We start from the raw sequence: 13,997 nt of genomic DNA, 5'->3' as shown, positions 1-13,997 counted from the left end.
GCTCTGTGTTTTTTCGGGGTCTATTAGATGTTACTGCTTTTGCATGCGTTATATTCTGAATTTTAAAAGATACACTGTAATGCTGAAAAGTTCGTTCATTTCCTTCTTTAGATTCAAGCTACGATGAAAATCACATACTAATACCAAATCATTTATTTGAAAGTTTGGTACAGTAGCCTTACCATTAAAAGTACTGACTCGTTTTTGTGCCAGTGTAATCAAATTCTCTTATACCTTCTTTTGCAACTTTTCTAAGTCAGCTGTCGATGAATTCGGCCATGTAAACAAGTTCAGCAAGGTTCTCCTATAAAGGTTCTACTCACAATTTCTACAGGAGCTAATACTGTTGACATGCAGTAATTTGTTAAGGTTTACTTGGAATCCCAGCACCAGTTGTGGCCCAGTATTGTGCCTCATAGAAAAGCATGCTCTATGCAGTCATCCTAGTTCCTTCATAACACGTTCACAAGGTTTAGTTTGTGGGCTATAATGGGATATAGTTACGTGTCTTACCCCTTCCCAAGCAAAGAAGTCCTTAAAATTATGGCTAATAGCCATTATCAGTTAATAGATGTCATGGTTTACCCATATCTTGAAAATACTCTTGCAAACAATGCATTACTATAAACAGGTGTGTCTCAACGACAGCGATAAGTGTACTGTACTTTGTCATACAGCAGCACCCTTGCAGTGGTGCTCAGCTGCTACTGTGTCCCTGCTGCTGTCGGGATTCTGAAATCTTCTTGTCTAAACCTACTGAGAAATTCTTTTCCTCCAAACCCACTGAGAAAATACTGTGTCATAGTTAAAACATTATTTTGTTTATGTGCTGATGTCATTTACTTGAAACATAAATTTAATTGAAGTTGCTGTAATAGTTGTACCACAATTGTATAAGTATGATTTGCTTCTAGTTTCTCCTTTTGTGTAATCCTTGTGCTCCTAGCAACACATTTTAATGTATCACTTGTTAAATTTCAAGATTTTGCAAATTAATAGTTCTTTGTTTTCTTCCTTTGTGCTCCAGTGTACTGTGTCCTGTCACAGTTGCCAAGTGAAATGTTTTTCTTGTTGGTGTATGGGTTTATGTAGCTGTTGGCTTGCTCCTTTGTTTTCTTCCTTCGTGCTCCAGTGTACTGTGTCCTGTCACAGTTGCCAAGTGAAATGTTTTTCTTGTTGGTGTATGGGTTTATGTAGCTCTTGGCTTGCTCCTTGTAGCTGAAGCTGAGTTAGAACACTTAATGAGACCTGTCACCTGACATGACACATGACGTATTTAACTTTTGCCTTTAATTACGTTGCCGCAATTGATTCTCTTTAAGTAAAGGTCCTACTAATCAGTGTCTCTGGAATCCTGTGTGTAGTTGAGGAAAGGCTTGTCTTGCACGTCCACTACTTTCCTTTTAAAAACATATATTTCCTTGAATGGATGTACATATCATTAGCGTGACTCATGAATTAGAGTATAACACAACTTTTATACAACATATGACCTGAAGGCTCAACATGACATTCCAGGTTCCAATACATTTCATTTGTCACAAAACCATCTTGTGTTTTATTTTTATTCGTGAAGAGTGTGGTTGCTCTTTAATGGTCAATCCACTGCCAAGCTGTGACGCCAAAATGTAAAAGGCCCCTCCCACAGCAGCCGTTTATTTATTGTCACATGTTAGCATTTTCTTATATTCCACAACTCCCATTTAATGTCTGCACATACAAAAACAAACACATGTGCACAGTATATGTTCTGCAACATACTCCCTACTTAATAGTATTCTGTCACAATCATATTTCTTTGTACTACACAAGGAGTGTGAAATGTTGTTCGCCTAAATGGCATGTAGCACTTTAGTGACCCAATCTGGAATATATTCCCAGCTCAACCATATTCAGTTTTGCTGAAATTTGTAAATAATGTACCTAAGGATGCTACATGGTCTTCTGTCTAGTTTCAACTCCATTTGTAAGATGCTGCAGGTGATAGAGCCCTTTTGTCAAGTGTTGATTTCTTCGTAACTCTAGTATGGCAAGCCAAGGTTCATGACTTCATGCCATCTAGACATAATGTTTTGCGCAGAGTACAGAAGTGACATAAACGAAGATCAGAAGACTATACCCATGGCATTACTTCTCTTCAAACTTACTGAAAGATTTTGTTGTGATAAATTTTACCTTGTTGTTTTAACCAAGAGTAGGTAGTGAATTAAATGCATTGAAAGCATGCTAATTTGTCAGTGAATTTTTTTCTCTTCAAACTTACTGAAAGATTTTGTTGTGATAAATTTTACCTTGTTGTTTTAACCAAGAGTAGGTAGTGAATTAAATGCATTGAAAGCATGCTAATTTGTCAGTGAATTTTTTTCTGGTGTCAGAAAATTAGTGAGTTACGAACTTTCCTACAAAATTATTCATGTGTTATCAGCCTCTTTAAATTAAAATGTTCCAAATTTTGTATATCTTTAACACCAAGTGTCTTAAAATTGACACCTCTTATATTATAATTGTGAATACCACTGAAAAGAGTGCATTTGAATTTATCATAAACTCATTTTGTTGTCATTTCTGCTAATGTACAAACATTTAGCTTACATTTGAAAACAAAAAGAAAAAAAAACAATATATATCAGTCCATGTTGGTCACTTGTGGCATAATGATGCATTGTGAACATTGAGTGTGAACCTCTGATGCATGAGTGTGAACCTCTGATGCATTTTGTAACACCACATTGTACCTTTCACAAAATTTTGAAAATTTGGCTTCAGGTAAATTTCGGTTTTGGTAAGCAATGAACACGTCTTTTAAATCACTCAGTAGCAAATACTTTTGTTTCTGAACTTTTCTGTCTTTTGAATGGAAGCACATTATTCTTAGCCTGCACATGTCCAGTAACCTTTTGCTTTGTGTTTTCTGGAAGCTTCTTTCCATGTTTGCATTATGGATGTACCAGTATTTCTTTTTTCCATATTCAGTATCCTTGCTTATTTTGTCACGATTTCTGAAGAACAAAATTCTTCTTGAGCCTTTTTAATATATCAGCTGAGAAGAATTAAGATTAAAAGCTTTTTTAAATTATATTTCGATTGGATATTTTTTCATTTCATTTCTTTATCAACTGGTTGTAATCTAAAAAAATTAAGACCTTGTTTGTTTGCATTAATTAAATCAAGTCAATAGCTGTTACAAGTTTCGTAAGATTTACATCTTTAACCTGATGCATTTTTTTATTTGTGTATTATCTTTTACCAGTTTCATTGAAATTTATGTTAAGGCATTGCAGCTGTTTGTAAGCTTGTATTCATATCTTCAGAAATGTCGGTCTCATCAGCTTCATGTTGTTGCTGTGGAATTAAAATCTATGGTGTCTTCTGTTTGTGGGAAAATCTTTCCTTCATGATGAGCACTATTTTTGGCCATGTCTTATGAAACTTCATCATACATTTTACCTGAGCATCCATTTCTGAATCAATTGAGCACAGATCTTTTCATATTGTATTATTCTTTTTCCCAAAGAGATTACAATTTTAACTTGGTGAAAATTGCAGTGTTAAAGAATAATGCTTCATGGTTGAAATCACATCCAATCATCTTCATCCAAGCATATTCCAGTTTGTCAGTCGAGTAGCAGGTTGCATCACAAATTCACTGCAGTTAGAACCGTAACAAGTTTCAAGTCACTAAAAAGCAAGCCAGTAACCTTTATTGGAGTTATAAACTTATTTTTTAGCATAATTCAGTACAACATAGAACCTGTAAGGCGACAATGCTCCAAATGCTTTTTGTAAAATGGACAGGGGACAGAAATCTTGTTAGCCACTAAATTAACAAACATATTTAAATGTGTCGATAAAACCCTAAATTAAGCCACATTTTGCACCTTATCTGAAATGATACTGATATGAAAACATACGTTTTTAATAGTCTTAACTGCTCTCTTTTCATTGATGTACGCTACAGCAACTGTAATTTTACAACACGTGGTGTCAGATGTAGGCAAAATGTGGTACATTTAGTATTTTGGGGGGAATTTAGAGGCTAATAAATAGTGAACGAAGTTCTAGGAAAGTTTGCAATTCACCACCTTTCTGAAAGGCAGACCAACAATGCACTGATAAACGATCGTGTTTCCGGACCTTTCGGTCACTATCTATACCCCATTAAAACACGGGGAGAATTTCTCGTTACAAAATTTTTTACGATTTAGAGAGAGATTGCTCCGTGGACTTTTTCTGATCTCCGTGCGTATTATTTTTGCATTTAGAAAAAAATGTTGTGGTAAGTAGCGGGATCCTAACTCCGTTAGTTCGGGAACGGTGGCTTGCCAAACTTTACATTTCCGATTGCCAAGAAAGTAGCCCTTGTGAAAATGGTTCTAGTACCTACACCAAATTACAGATGGAGTTGAAACTTGGCAGAAGTTAATTTAGATCACTTGTGTTCATTCTTCACAAATTTCCACAGAACTGAATGTCATTCAGCTGGAGTCCCAAAGTCATTTGACACGGGAATGACCCAACTGTGAAAATCGTGGCTGTAGATTAGAGTGAAAGAAACTACAGAAATGATTAAGACTGTATCAAATTGTGAGCACATGTATGAGGGAAGTTCAGTAAGTAATGCAACACTTTTTTTTTCCCCCCTGAAAGCAGATTGATTTTATTCAGGATTTCAATACACCATATTATTTCCCACTCTTTTGGTTACAAAACCCTATTTTTCAACACAATCTCCGTTCAATGCGACAGCGTTACGCTACCTTACCGGAAGGGCGTGTGCGCCTTTACGGTGCCTCTCTACCGGCTGACACGGAAGACGACATCTTGTTGCACGAGTGAGCTCACCACTATACTGTGGAGTGCATCCTTCACTGAGCCAAACAGGTGGAGCGGGTTTACGGTCTTCTGTTAGGTGGTGAGCAGCTCAGTGGGCACAAACCTTTGGAGACCCCAACCCGTGGACAAGTGTGTCACGACTGTCAACAGACATGTCCAGTTGAGCGGCAAGGTGTCTCATTGCCATCCGTCGATCACCTCGAATGAGACTGTGCGCGCATTCTGACATTACGGGAGTCACACCTGTACGCGGCCGGTCGACACGGGGGAGATCGGACAACTTTGCGCGAGCTCGTTACGGTGGTGACAGGTGCCTCGCCTGACAATTTACCATGCTTTTGTTCACTGCTACATCTCCGTAATCGTCGTACGAGTGCCTGCGAATACCTGCTATGCCCCGGTTTTCCGCTAAAAGAAACTTGAAGACGACTGTCTACTCGGAATGCACCTCCGTTACGGACACAGTTTTGAAGGCTGTGTACAGTACCGTCACCTGTCGAAACTTCGTGAAACTGTACGGACTGAAGCAGGAATATTCCACACTTTTTTTTATCGAAAATTGATTGAAAAAAAGTGTTGCGTTATCTATCGAATGCCCCTCGTATTTGTAGACTTTGCGACATCAGAGTGCTCTCCCAGGTAGAACGTAACAGAGAATCAGTTTCGGCTAGAAAGAAAAAAATGAAAGATGCAAATAAAATTAAATACTGAAAATTAATCGTGAATATATTTATGTATTATGAATCCGTCAGTTATTATTTCTAATAATTTAACACGTATGCAACATCGCATTATCTCAGAGCCTTGCAGTACAACAAAATAATCACCATCACCATCGTAATCACCACCACCTAAAAAGAAAAAGAAGAAATCCTCTTCAGAAGGATCAGATACTGACCAAATTTTCAACTAATCAAATTTGATACATACGTAATATCACAAGAAGATTTTGTTTGTATTACCTCGACAGAGGCATTATATGCTTCTCAGTATCCGACGAAGGATATGCATCATTTCTGTCAAATTTTTGATCTACAGGAGAAATAAATCGTGCTATGGTAGTTTATCTATATGACAAACATAATTCAATGTGTATTTGTTTCTTCTTGCAGGATGAATACATGTCTGAGAAACATCTGGGTAATCTCATTTATGATAATTACATTTTCACTGTCTCCATGATGCTCGACCTTTGTTTAGTGTATGGTGAAAGTAACAGATCTGGTCTGCAGAGTGTAATATCGAGAGTACTGAAAATACAGCCTCGTTATCTGGACGATTTGAAGGATACAGTTTCTGTTTGCTCAAAGGTGAGACACAGTTTCTTTCAAATGGCATTCGTCATCTTCTGGTACTATTATACAGTTCTGGGATGGTACCGTGTTAAGTTGTTGTTAAATAGTCTATTGTACTGTGTATCTCCCTCTCCCTCATACCAACTACTGTAGATGCCAATATCCAGTCCATTCGTTCACTCCACGTGTCTTTTAGCACCCGTATAGTAACAAACTTGTTGATTTTATATCTTCTGGGGAACAGTTCATCAATTCTAAACCAATTGCATCAAATGATGTACTGTAGTCATGCGAAGTTGCAGTGACATTTAAATCATTTGACAAGCTCAGCTCACAATTGTGTGCTTCACTGTACGAATGCATAGAGTTCAATTTCTAGCTTCCAGGTGGCTCTTCAAAGTTAATCTAGTTCTGAAAGTGGTGGTGAAAGGGATGATAATGACGAGTTTGCACAAACCTGTTCAGAAACTGTTTGTACTAAAATGCGGATGAACCAAAGTAAATAGGACTGGGGAAAATTTGATAATGACCCTGTTATCTTTACCTTCAGTGTTTACAGTGTGGTTTGTGAAATAAAAACATGAATAACAGGCAGCACTGAACTACACATTTCTTCAGGATGTATGGGGCCATTGTTAAGACTGATTTGTGATCTAGGTGATAATGTGAGCAGACCCCTTAGATTGTTTGCAGATGACGCTGTAATTTACCGTCTAGTAAAATCATCAGACGATCAGTTCCAATTACAAAATGATGTAGAGAGAATTCCTGCATGGTGCGAAAAGTGGCAATTGGCACTAAAAAAAGAAAAGTGCGAAGTCACCCACATGGGTACGAAAAGTAATCTGACAAATTTTGGGTATACGATAAATCACACAAATCTAAGGGCTGTCAATTTGACTAAATACCTAGGAATAACAATCACGATGATTTACCGTCTATCACTACGTACTGTGACCTCTCTGAGAGGAAATCACGAATCCAGTCACACAACTGAGATGATACTCCATATGCACGCAATTTGATTAATTTTCGCTTGTGAGGAACTGTATCAAAAGCCTTCTGGAAATCTAGGAATATGGAATTGATCTGAGATAATATTGTGGGGAAGGCAAAACAAAGACTGCGCTTTGTTGGCAGAACACTTAGAAGATGCGACAAACCCACTAAAGAGACAGCCTACATTACACTTGTCTGCCTCTGCTGGAATATTGCTGCACGGTGTGGGATCCTTACCAGGTAGGATTTATGGAGGAAATCGAAAAAGTGCAAAGAAGGGCAGCCCGTTTCGTGTTATCGCGAAATAGGGGTGAGTGTGTCACTGATCTGATACGTGAGTTGGGATGTCAGTCACTGAAACAAAGGCGGTTTTCTTTGCGGCGAGATCTATTTACAAAATTTCAGACACCAACTTTCTCTTCCGAATGCGAAAATATTTTGTTGACACCCACCTACATAGGGAGAAATGATCATAATAATAAAATAAGAGAAATCAGAGCTTGAACGGAAATATTTAGGTGTTCCTTTTTCCCACGCGCCATTCGGGAGTGGAATGGTAGAGAAGTAGTATGAAAATGTTTCGATGAACCCTCTGCCAGGCACAAGTGTGAATTGCAGAGTAACGATGTAGATGTAGAATCAGTATGATGAAGTAGGTCATACGAATCATTGTGTAGGGAGTACAGTGATATCATGCCAAATCTTACAGGCCAATTTCACTAAGCTCCTGCATCAGGAAAACTCAGGAACAATTAAACACGACTTGTGTTTGATGCTTAGCATACAAAATGGCATAGAAGAGCAGGGAACTTACTGTAATAATGCAATTTTAACAATTGGTAATAGATGGCTCTACTCAACTCAAAGGCCAGGTCTCTCCCCGGTATCTCCAAAAGATTGCATCATGCTGCCATAATACTTGTCATTTGGCTAATAAAAATGGGAAAGAAATGTATATTACAAATCCAAAGTAGTAAGTAGTTTACTTGCAAACATGTACAGTACTTTGTTCTGCAGATGAGGTGGGCAGATCAAACAGTAGCAGTAATCTCACCTACACATTTTATAAAGCTAATCTATGACTCATGAATTATCTGGTATACCTGCATCAGACATCTGCTTCAAAGTATAGAACGAGCAATAAGTGTCCTCTTTCTGTTGGCGCATACTTGGTGGGATGTACGTTCTGCCATAATACTCACTTTGTATCGATCATTGTTGTGACCTTAAATCTGTGTGATCTTTTACCTCTGATCCATCAGGTTAGCATACAGTACTACTGCATTAGAATCTTCGTCAGAGTGGTGCCTTCAATAACGATTACTACTACTCTCCATGAGTAGTGTAAATCCCTCTTTGTATTCGCATCAATTTCTGGTGGATAAATTTATGCTGTGTAGAATCCAATCTGTGTAACCCATAGTTGTCAAGAAACTTTCTTATCTACAAGAGCTCCTGTGAACCAGTCATCATTTCTCTATTGAAACAAAAATCCCTCGGATGAATAGTAACCACTTTTTGAAAGCAACACTTGGTGTAGCTAACCAGTTCACCGGATGAACCAGCACTTTGAAATTCTGTTTTCTTACCGACTCGGTGGCCATCGTGCAAGCACTCCTGTTTGTCATTGTGCTTGGAGTGAACAAGACCCTTATCATATCTGATTCTTGAAGTATAGTTTCACCTCTCAACAGCCCAGAAATACGAAGGGTCAGCAACACTCATCAGATTCAGGCCGAATTAAAGCAGTACGTAACTTGAATGGACTTTCTCTGGACATCAGTGCACCAAGTCTAACAAAATGAGTAGATGGACCACCTTGCAAAGAGTGCAATGCACCATGGGCATTTAATTATCCTTGATTTCAATACACCCCATATCCCTGAATTTAAAGCAGAGATATATAATGCGGAAAGAAATGCATAATTAAACAGATGTTGACCATACTATTACCTTCACGCTGCCCACACCCTCTCCCCCTTTCCCTTCAGAAGATCTTGGTTTATGGAGTATATTTGAAGTGGATGGGACACATTGTCCATTATAAGAATCTGATTCCATCACAAACTTCACCACTCACCTCCACAAGATAGCCATTAGATAATTCCCAACTTGTTCATTAAATCAACACTAGAATGTAGTTTAAAACACCTATGCTTCCATGTGAGTGTATGATGAGCAGCAATCCACTTTGTGCAAGAGACTAAGCAGTTGAAACACCAGTTTCCCATTAGTGTCACTAATATTCTCAATCAGGAAATACAACTTAGAGTGTTATCAAGGACTTTTTAAGGGACTGTAACCTAATTGAATGTATTCCATGGAGAGCTCTTGCACCTAATCTGTACTTTATGGAAGCTATTTTACAGCTGGAAGATTATAACACAATATTGATTTAAAAGAAATTATTATATTTTTACAAAATGAACAATATGTTTGTCCTTCATGTCGCCTTCCAGAAGGAGACTAGTAGAAAATGGCCTTGGAAAGAATTGACTGTAATTATAAATGAAATTAACTACATTTTATCTAATAACAAGAGAATTTTGCTGGTTGTGATGGTTCTAAACCATGTTTGAACTGCAAACTTGTGAGATATAAGGCAAAAATGAATAACTAGCTAGGAGTAATTTAGGAAATACAGTCGTAGACGAATGATGAATTATTTAACAAAGGTAGGTAGGGCCTACTTACGCACACAACAAAAATTGTTGCAAATATGCAGAAATCTCAGATAGAAAGAGGTGGTGAGAGTTTCAGGCAGAAAGTGGTAGGAACTTTAATACTACATACTGAATTAAAACTGTTTGTAAATGTTTTCAAGAGGACACAAGAAGATGCACTGAAAATTTGATGAGAGAAGCAATTGCAGACAGTGTGAGTATGAAGGAAACAAAACAGCAAATTACATTGGGTAGACACCATTTCACCAGTTAAGACAGCAGGTAACACAGTAACTAACAACATAAAGACTTTTGTAAATTTTTGTATATTTTAAGATATATATATCAGGAGCATAGATTGCTCTGATCCTAGTGATTAACACATCTGTTTATGAAAAGCTGGAAATCCAGTTCCAAGTCTTTGTCCTGTTCAAATTTCTCATGTGTTTTGATATATATTTGTGTAGGTTGTTACTTTTTTAATCCTGTTTTGTCTTTGTTAGGCATGAAATCAGCAGGGGGAGGGGGTCATGATATCCTTTCCCTTTCAAAACTCATTATATTTTTAAATATATCCATTTCCAAATTTCATAGCTAACTTGTGGAGAATATAGTACTATGAAAATTTAAGTGTGTTGGAAATGGTGAGGAATTATATAAATTACAAGCCACGTTCAAGAAAAGAAACCTTTCAGTTGCTTGTGTGAAGATCAGCCCACTTGGACGAGCTTGTGACCTGACCCGTAGCATTGCATTCTGGTAAAGGTGCACATTCCCACGATGGACGTATCCGCTACCACAACAAATCTGACAGGGTTGTTAAGTCCAGGAGTAGAGCTGACAGATCAAAGGATGTTGAGTAAGGGAAGATGGAAAGGAAAAGTGCTCAAGAAAAAGAAGAAGAAGAAGAAGAAATAGAAGAAGAACTGACTCTCCAAATGCAGGTGAAAATGACTGAAGGGAACAGCATTTCCCTTCTGAAACTTCCTGGCAGATTAAAACTGTGTGCCGGACCGAGACTCGAACTCGGGACCTTTGCCTTTCACGGGCAAATGCTCTACCAACTGAGCTACCCAAGCACGATTCACGCACCGTCCTCACAGCTTTACTACTGCCAGTACCTCGTCGCCTACTTTCCAAACTTTACAGAAGCTCTCCTGCGAACCTTGCAGAACTAGCATCCTGAAAGAAAGGATATTGCGGAGATATGGCTTAGCCACAGTGTGGGGGATGTTTCCAGAATGAAGTTTCATATCAGTGCACACTCCGCTGCAGAGTGATAATCTCATTCTGGAAACATCCCCCAGGCTATGGCTAAGCCATGTCTCCGCAATATTCTTTCTTTCAGGGGTGCTAGTTCTGCAAGTTTCGCAGGAGAGCTTCTGTAAAGTGTGGAAAGTAGGAGACAATGTACTGGCAGAAGGAAAACTGTGAGGACGAGGCGTGAGTCGTGCCTGGGTAGCTCAGTTGGTAGAGCCCGCGAAAGGCAAAGGTCCCGAGTTCGAGTCTCGGTCCAGCACACAGTTTTAATCTGCCAGGAAGTTTCATATCAGTGCATACTCCATTGCAGAGTGAAAATCTGATTCTGCCAGCATTTCCCTTCATTTACGTGCTCCTATAGCTGTAGTCTTCAGACCAGTGTTCTCTGTTGTAAGTGAAATAGTGACGTTGGTGATTGCACACTTCACTTTTATACTGTTTAAATTATAATGTAATAAAAGTTGTGGGTGTTTGTTCTTATTGTAGCTCTTCATTTACTTGGATGATCCATGTACTCTCAGACAAATGTTTTTCAAATGCTTCTTTGATCGGCCATTTCTTGTATATTATGACACACACACACACACACACACACACACACACACACACACACACACACACACACACACATATACTAATAATAAAACTCTCATGCCTGTCTGTTTGAACACAAATTTCCTAAACTACTTGACAAATTTGCATGGGATTTTTCACAGGAAAGAAGATATTGTAATTTAAACTTTTATCTAAACCGTCATGTTTGTCTGTTTGAATCTGCTATCTCCAAAACTACTGGACAAATTTTCATGGAGTTTTCATAGGTAACTTAAGCACAACAACAAATAGGTTTTATTTCTTCAAAATCGGGTCACGGAAAGAAAGTTACCGTAATTTAAAGTTTTAGGTGTCTGCTCAGCTTAGTATTTCAGGGGACACTGCAGGAGCCTCCACGAAGATTGCGTTCACCACTCGAACAACAAGCAATCGGGCGTCCCCTGGAAACGACCTAGTCGGCCAATCCTGCAAACACCGGAGCACCAAAACCAAAGATGACAAAACTCTCCGAAGAGACTCAAAAAAGGCCTTTATCAAGACCATCACTAGTGACAACTTCCTGCAATATTGAAGGCTTATCTGTAAATAAAGAAATTTTATTATCTGACATGTGCAAACGAAATAACTGTGACGTTTTAGTGTTACAAGAAACACACAGAGCACCAACTAGCCATAGACCAAAAATACAGGGCATGAAATTAGTTCTCGAGAGACCACACGAAAGGTACGGAAGTGCTATATTTGTGAAACCGAACTTAGACGTACGCTCCTGTGCTCTGACCTGCGAAAAAAATATAGAAATTTTAACTATTGAGCTACATTCATGTACTGTAACATCCATGTACAAACCACCCAGTGCGAGGTTTAAATTTACGGAGCCTGGAAATTTCCATTCAAAAAACATTAAAGTTGTACTAGGAGATTTTAACTGTCACGGTCTTGCATAGGGTTATAAAGAGACAAATGATGATGGCGAAATGCTGGAGACCTGGGCAGACCAGGCTAAACTGAAATTGATACATGACCCAAAGTTGCCTGCATCATTTAACAGCGGAAGATGGAAACGAGGATTTAATCCAGATAACATCTTTGTCTCCGAAAAGGTATCCCTGCAAACTGTAAAGCAAATCGAGGACCCAATTCCAAGATCGCAACACAGAGCAATAACTTGCTGCATTACTGCAGTAATCAAATCAGATGTAATGCCCTTTAAGAGACGCTTCAATTTCAAAAAAGCTCATTGGGAACTTTTTACAGAGGACCTTGATAAGGAGATCTTGGAAATTAAACCAGAGATACAATCATATGAAACTTTCATAGACCTCGTCAAGAAAATCTCTCGACGGCGCATACCTAGAGGGTGCCGCACCCAGTATATCGCTGGACTAAATGGTAGCAGCAAGGAAGCTCTGAAAAAGTATGAAGAACTATACAATAAGGACCCCTTCTCAGAGGAAACGATCCAGGCAGGTGAGGCACTGATGTCTGGTATCTCCGAAGCGAGAAAGGAAAAGTGGTGCAACCTCCTACAAGAGACGGACATGAAGCACAGCAGTAGGAAGGCATGGAAACTGGTCAAAAGTCTCAACAACGACCCAACAGAACCACAACCAAATTACAGTGAAGTTACACCCGATCAGATAGCTCACCAACTACTCATGAACGGAAAAACTAAAAGGAAGATCAGGAATGGCAAAATTAAAAGAAAATTGAACGAGGAGATTAGCTTCCTAGCTCGCCCGTTCTTCATTCAGGAGCTACAAGATGCCATCAATGATTTGAAAAACAATAAGGCCGCTGGCCTCGACGATCTGAGATCTGAGCAAATTAAACATTTTGGACCGGGAGTACAAGCATGGATCCTAGAGCTAATGAATAACTGTATTACAACAATGCAAATTCCTAAACTGTGGAGGAAAGCTCGGGTTATTGCATTACTAAAACCAGGGAAAGACCCAGCTGAAGCTAAAAATTTCCGGCCTGTATCACTGCTTTGTCATTTATTTAAAGTGCTGGAGCGAATGGTCCTCAAACGCATAGCTGATTATGTGGACAAAGCCCTCATTAACGAACAAGCTGGATTCCGACCAGGAAAATCATGCTGCGGCCAAATTCTTAATCTCACACAGTACATCGAAGACGGCTATCAGAGAGGAGAAGTAACTGGGGTCGCATTCCTGGGTCTCAGTGCTGCATATGACACAGTTAACCATAAGTTGCTTACCCAGAAAGTGTATAATGTCACTAAGGACTACACCCTTTCTATGTTCGTGCAATGCCTGCTACAAAACAGACGCTACTATGTAACCTTACAATCTAAAAACAGCCGTTGGAGGACACAGAAAAATGGACTTGCACAGGGTAGTGTCTTGGCTCCAATATTATTTAACAT

At 38.8% G+C, this 13,997-nt stretch overlaps 1 protein-coding gene and 1 non-coding gene across 8 annotated transcripts in view; one reads left to right on the top strand and one right to left on the bottom strand.

Moving 5' to 3' along the window:
* The window catches only part of LOC124776797 (activating signal cointegrator 1 complex subunit 2), a 179,525-nt gene that overhangs the window by 50,193 nt on the left and 115,335 nt on the right, over positions 1 to 13,997 (top strand). For 6 of the 7 annotated variants that reach the window (XM_047251941.1, XM_047251939.1, XM_047251938.1 and 3 more), the window contains exon 5: positions 5,946 to 6,143. The exons of the other annotated variant lie outside the window; for it this stretch is intronic. In XM_047251941.1, coding sequence (XP_047107897.1) covers positions 5,946 to 6,143 — 198 coding nt within the window. The remainder of the gene's footprint in view (positions 1 to 5,945; positions 6,144 to 13,997) is intronic. 7 annotated transcript variants of the gene reach the window in all.
* Positions 10,796 to 10,870, bottom strand: Trnas-uga. Its single transcript has one exon. It is a non-coding gene; the product is annotated as a tRNA-Ser (tRNA).

Source organism: Schistocerca piceifrons, chromosome 2 (assembly GCF_021461385.2).
Source record: "Schistocerca piceifrons isolate TAMUIC-IGC-003096 chromosome 2, iqSchPice1.1, whole genome shotgun sequence".
In the NCBI taxonomy this organism is placed as follows: domain Eukaryota; kingdom Metazoa; phylum Arthropoda; class Insecta; order Orthoptera; family Acrididae; genus Schistocerca; species Schistocerca piceifrons.
Note: the sequence above shows the minus strand (reverse complement) of the source record. Positions and strands in the feature narration are given on the sequence as shown.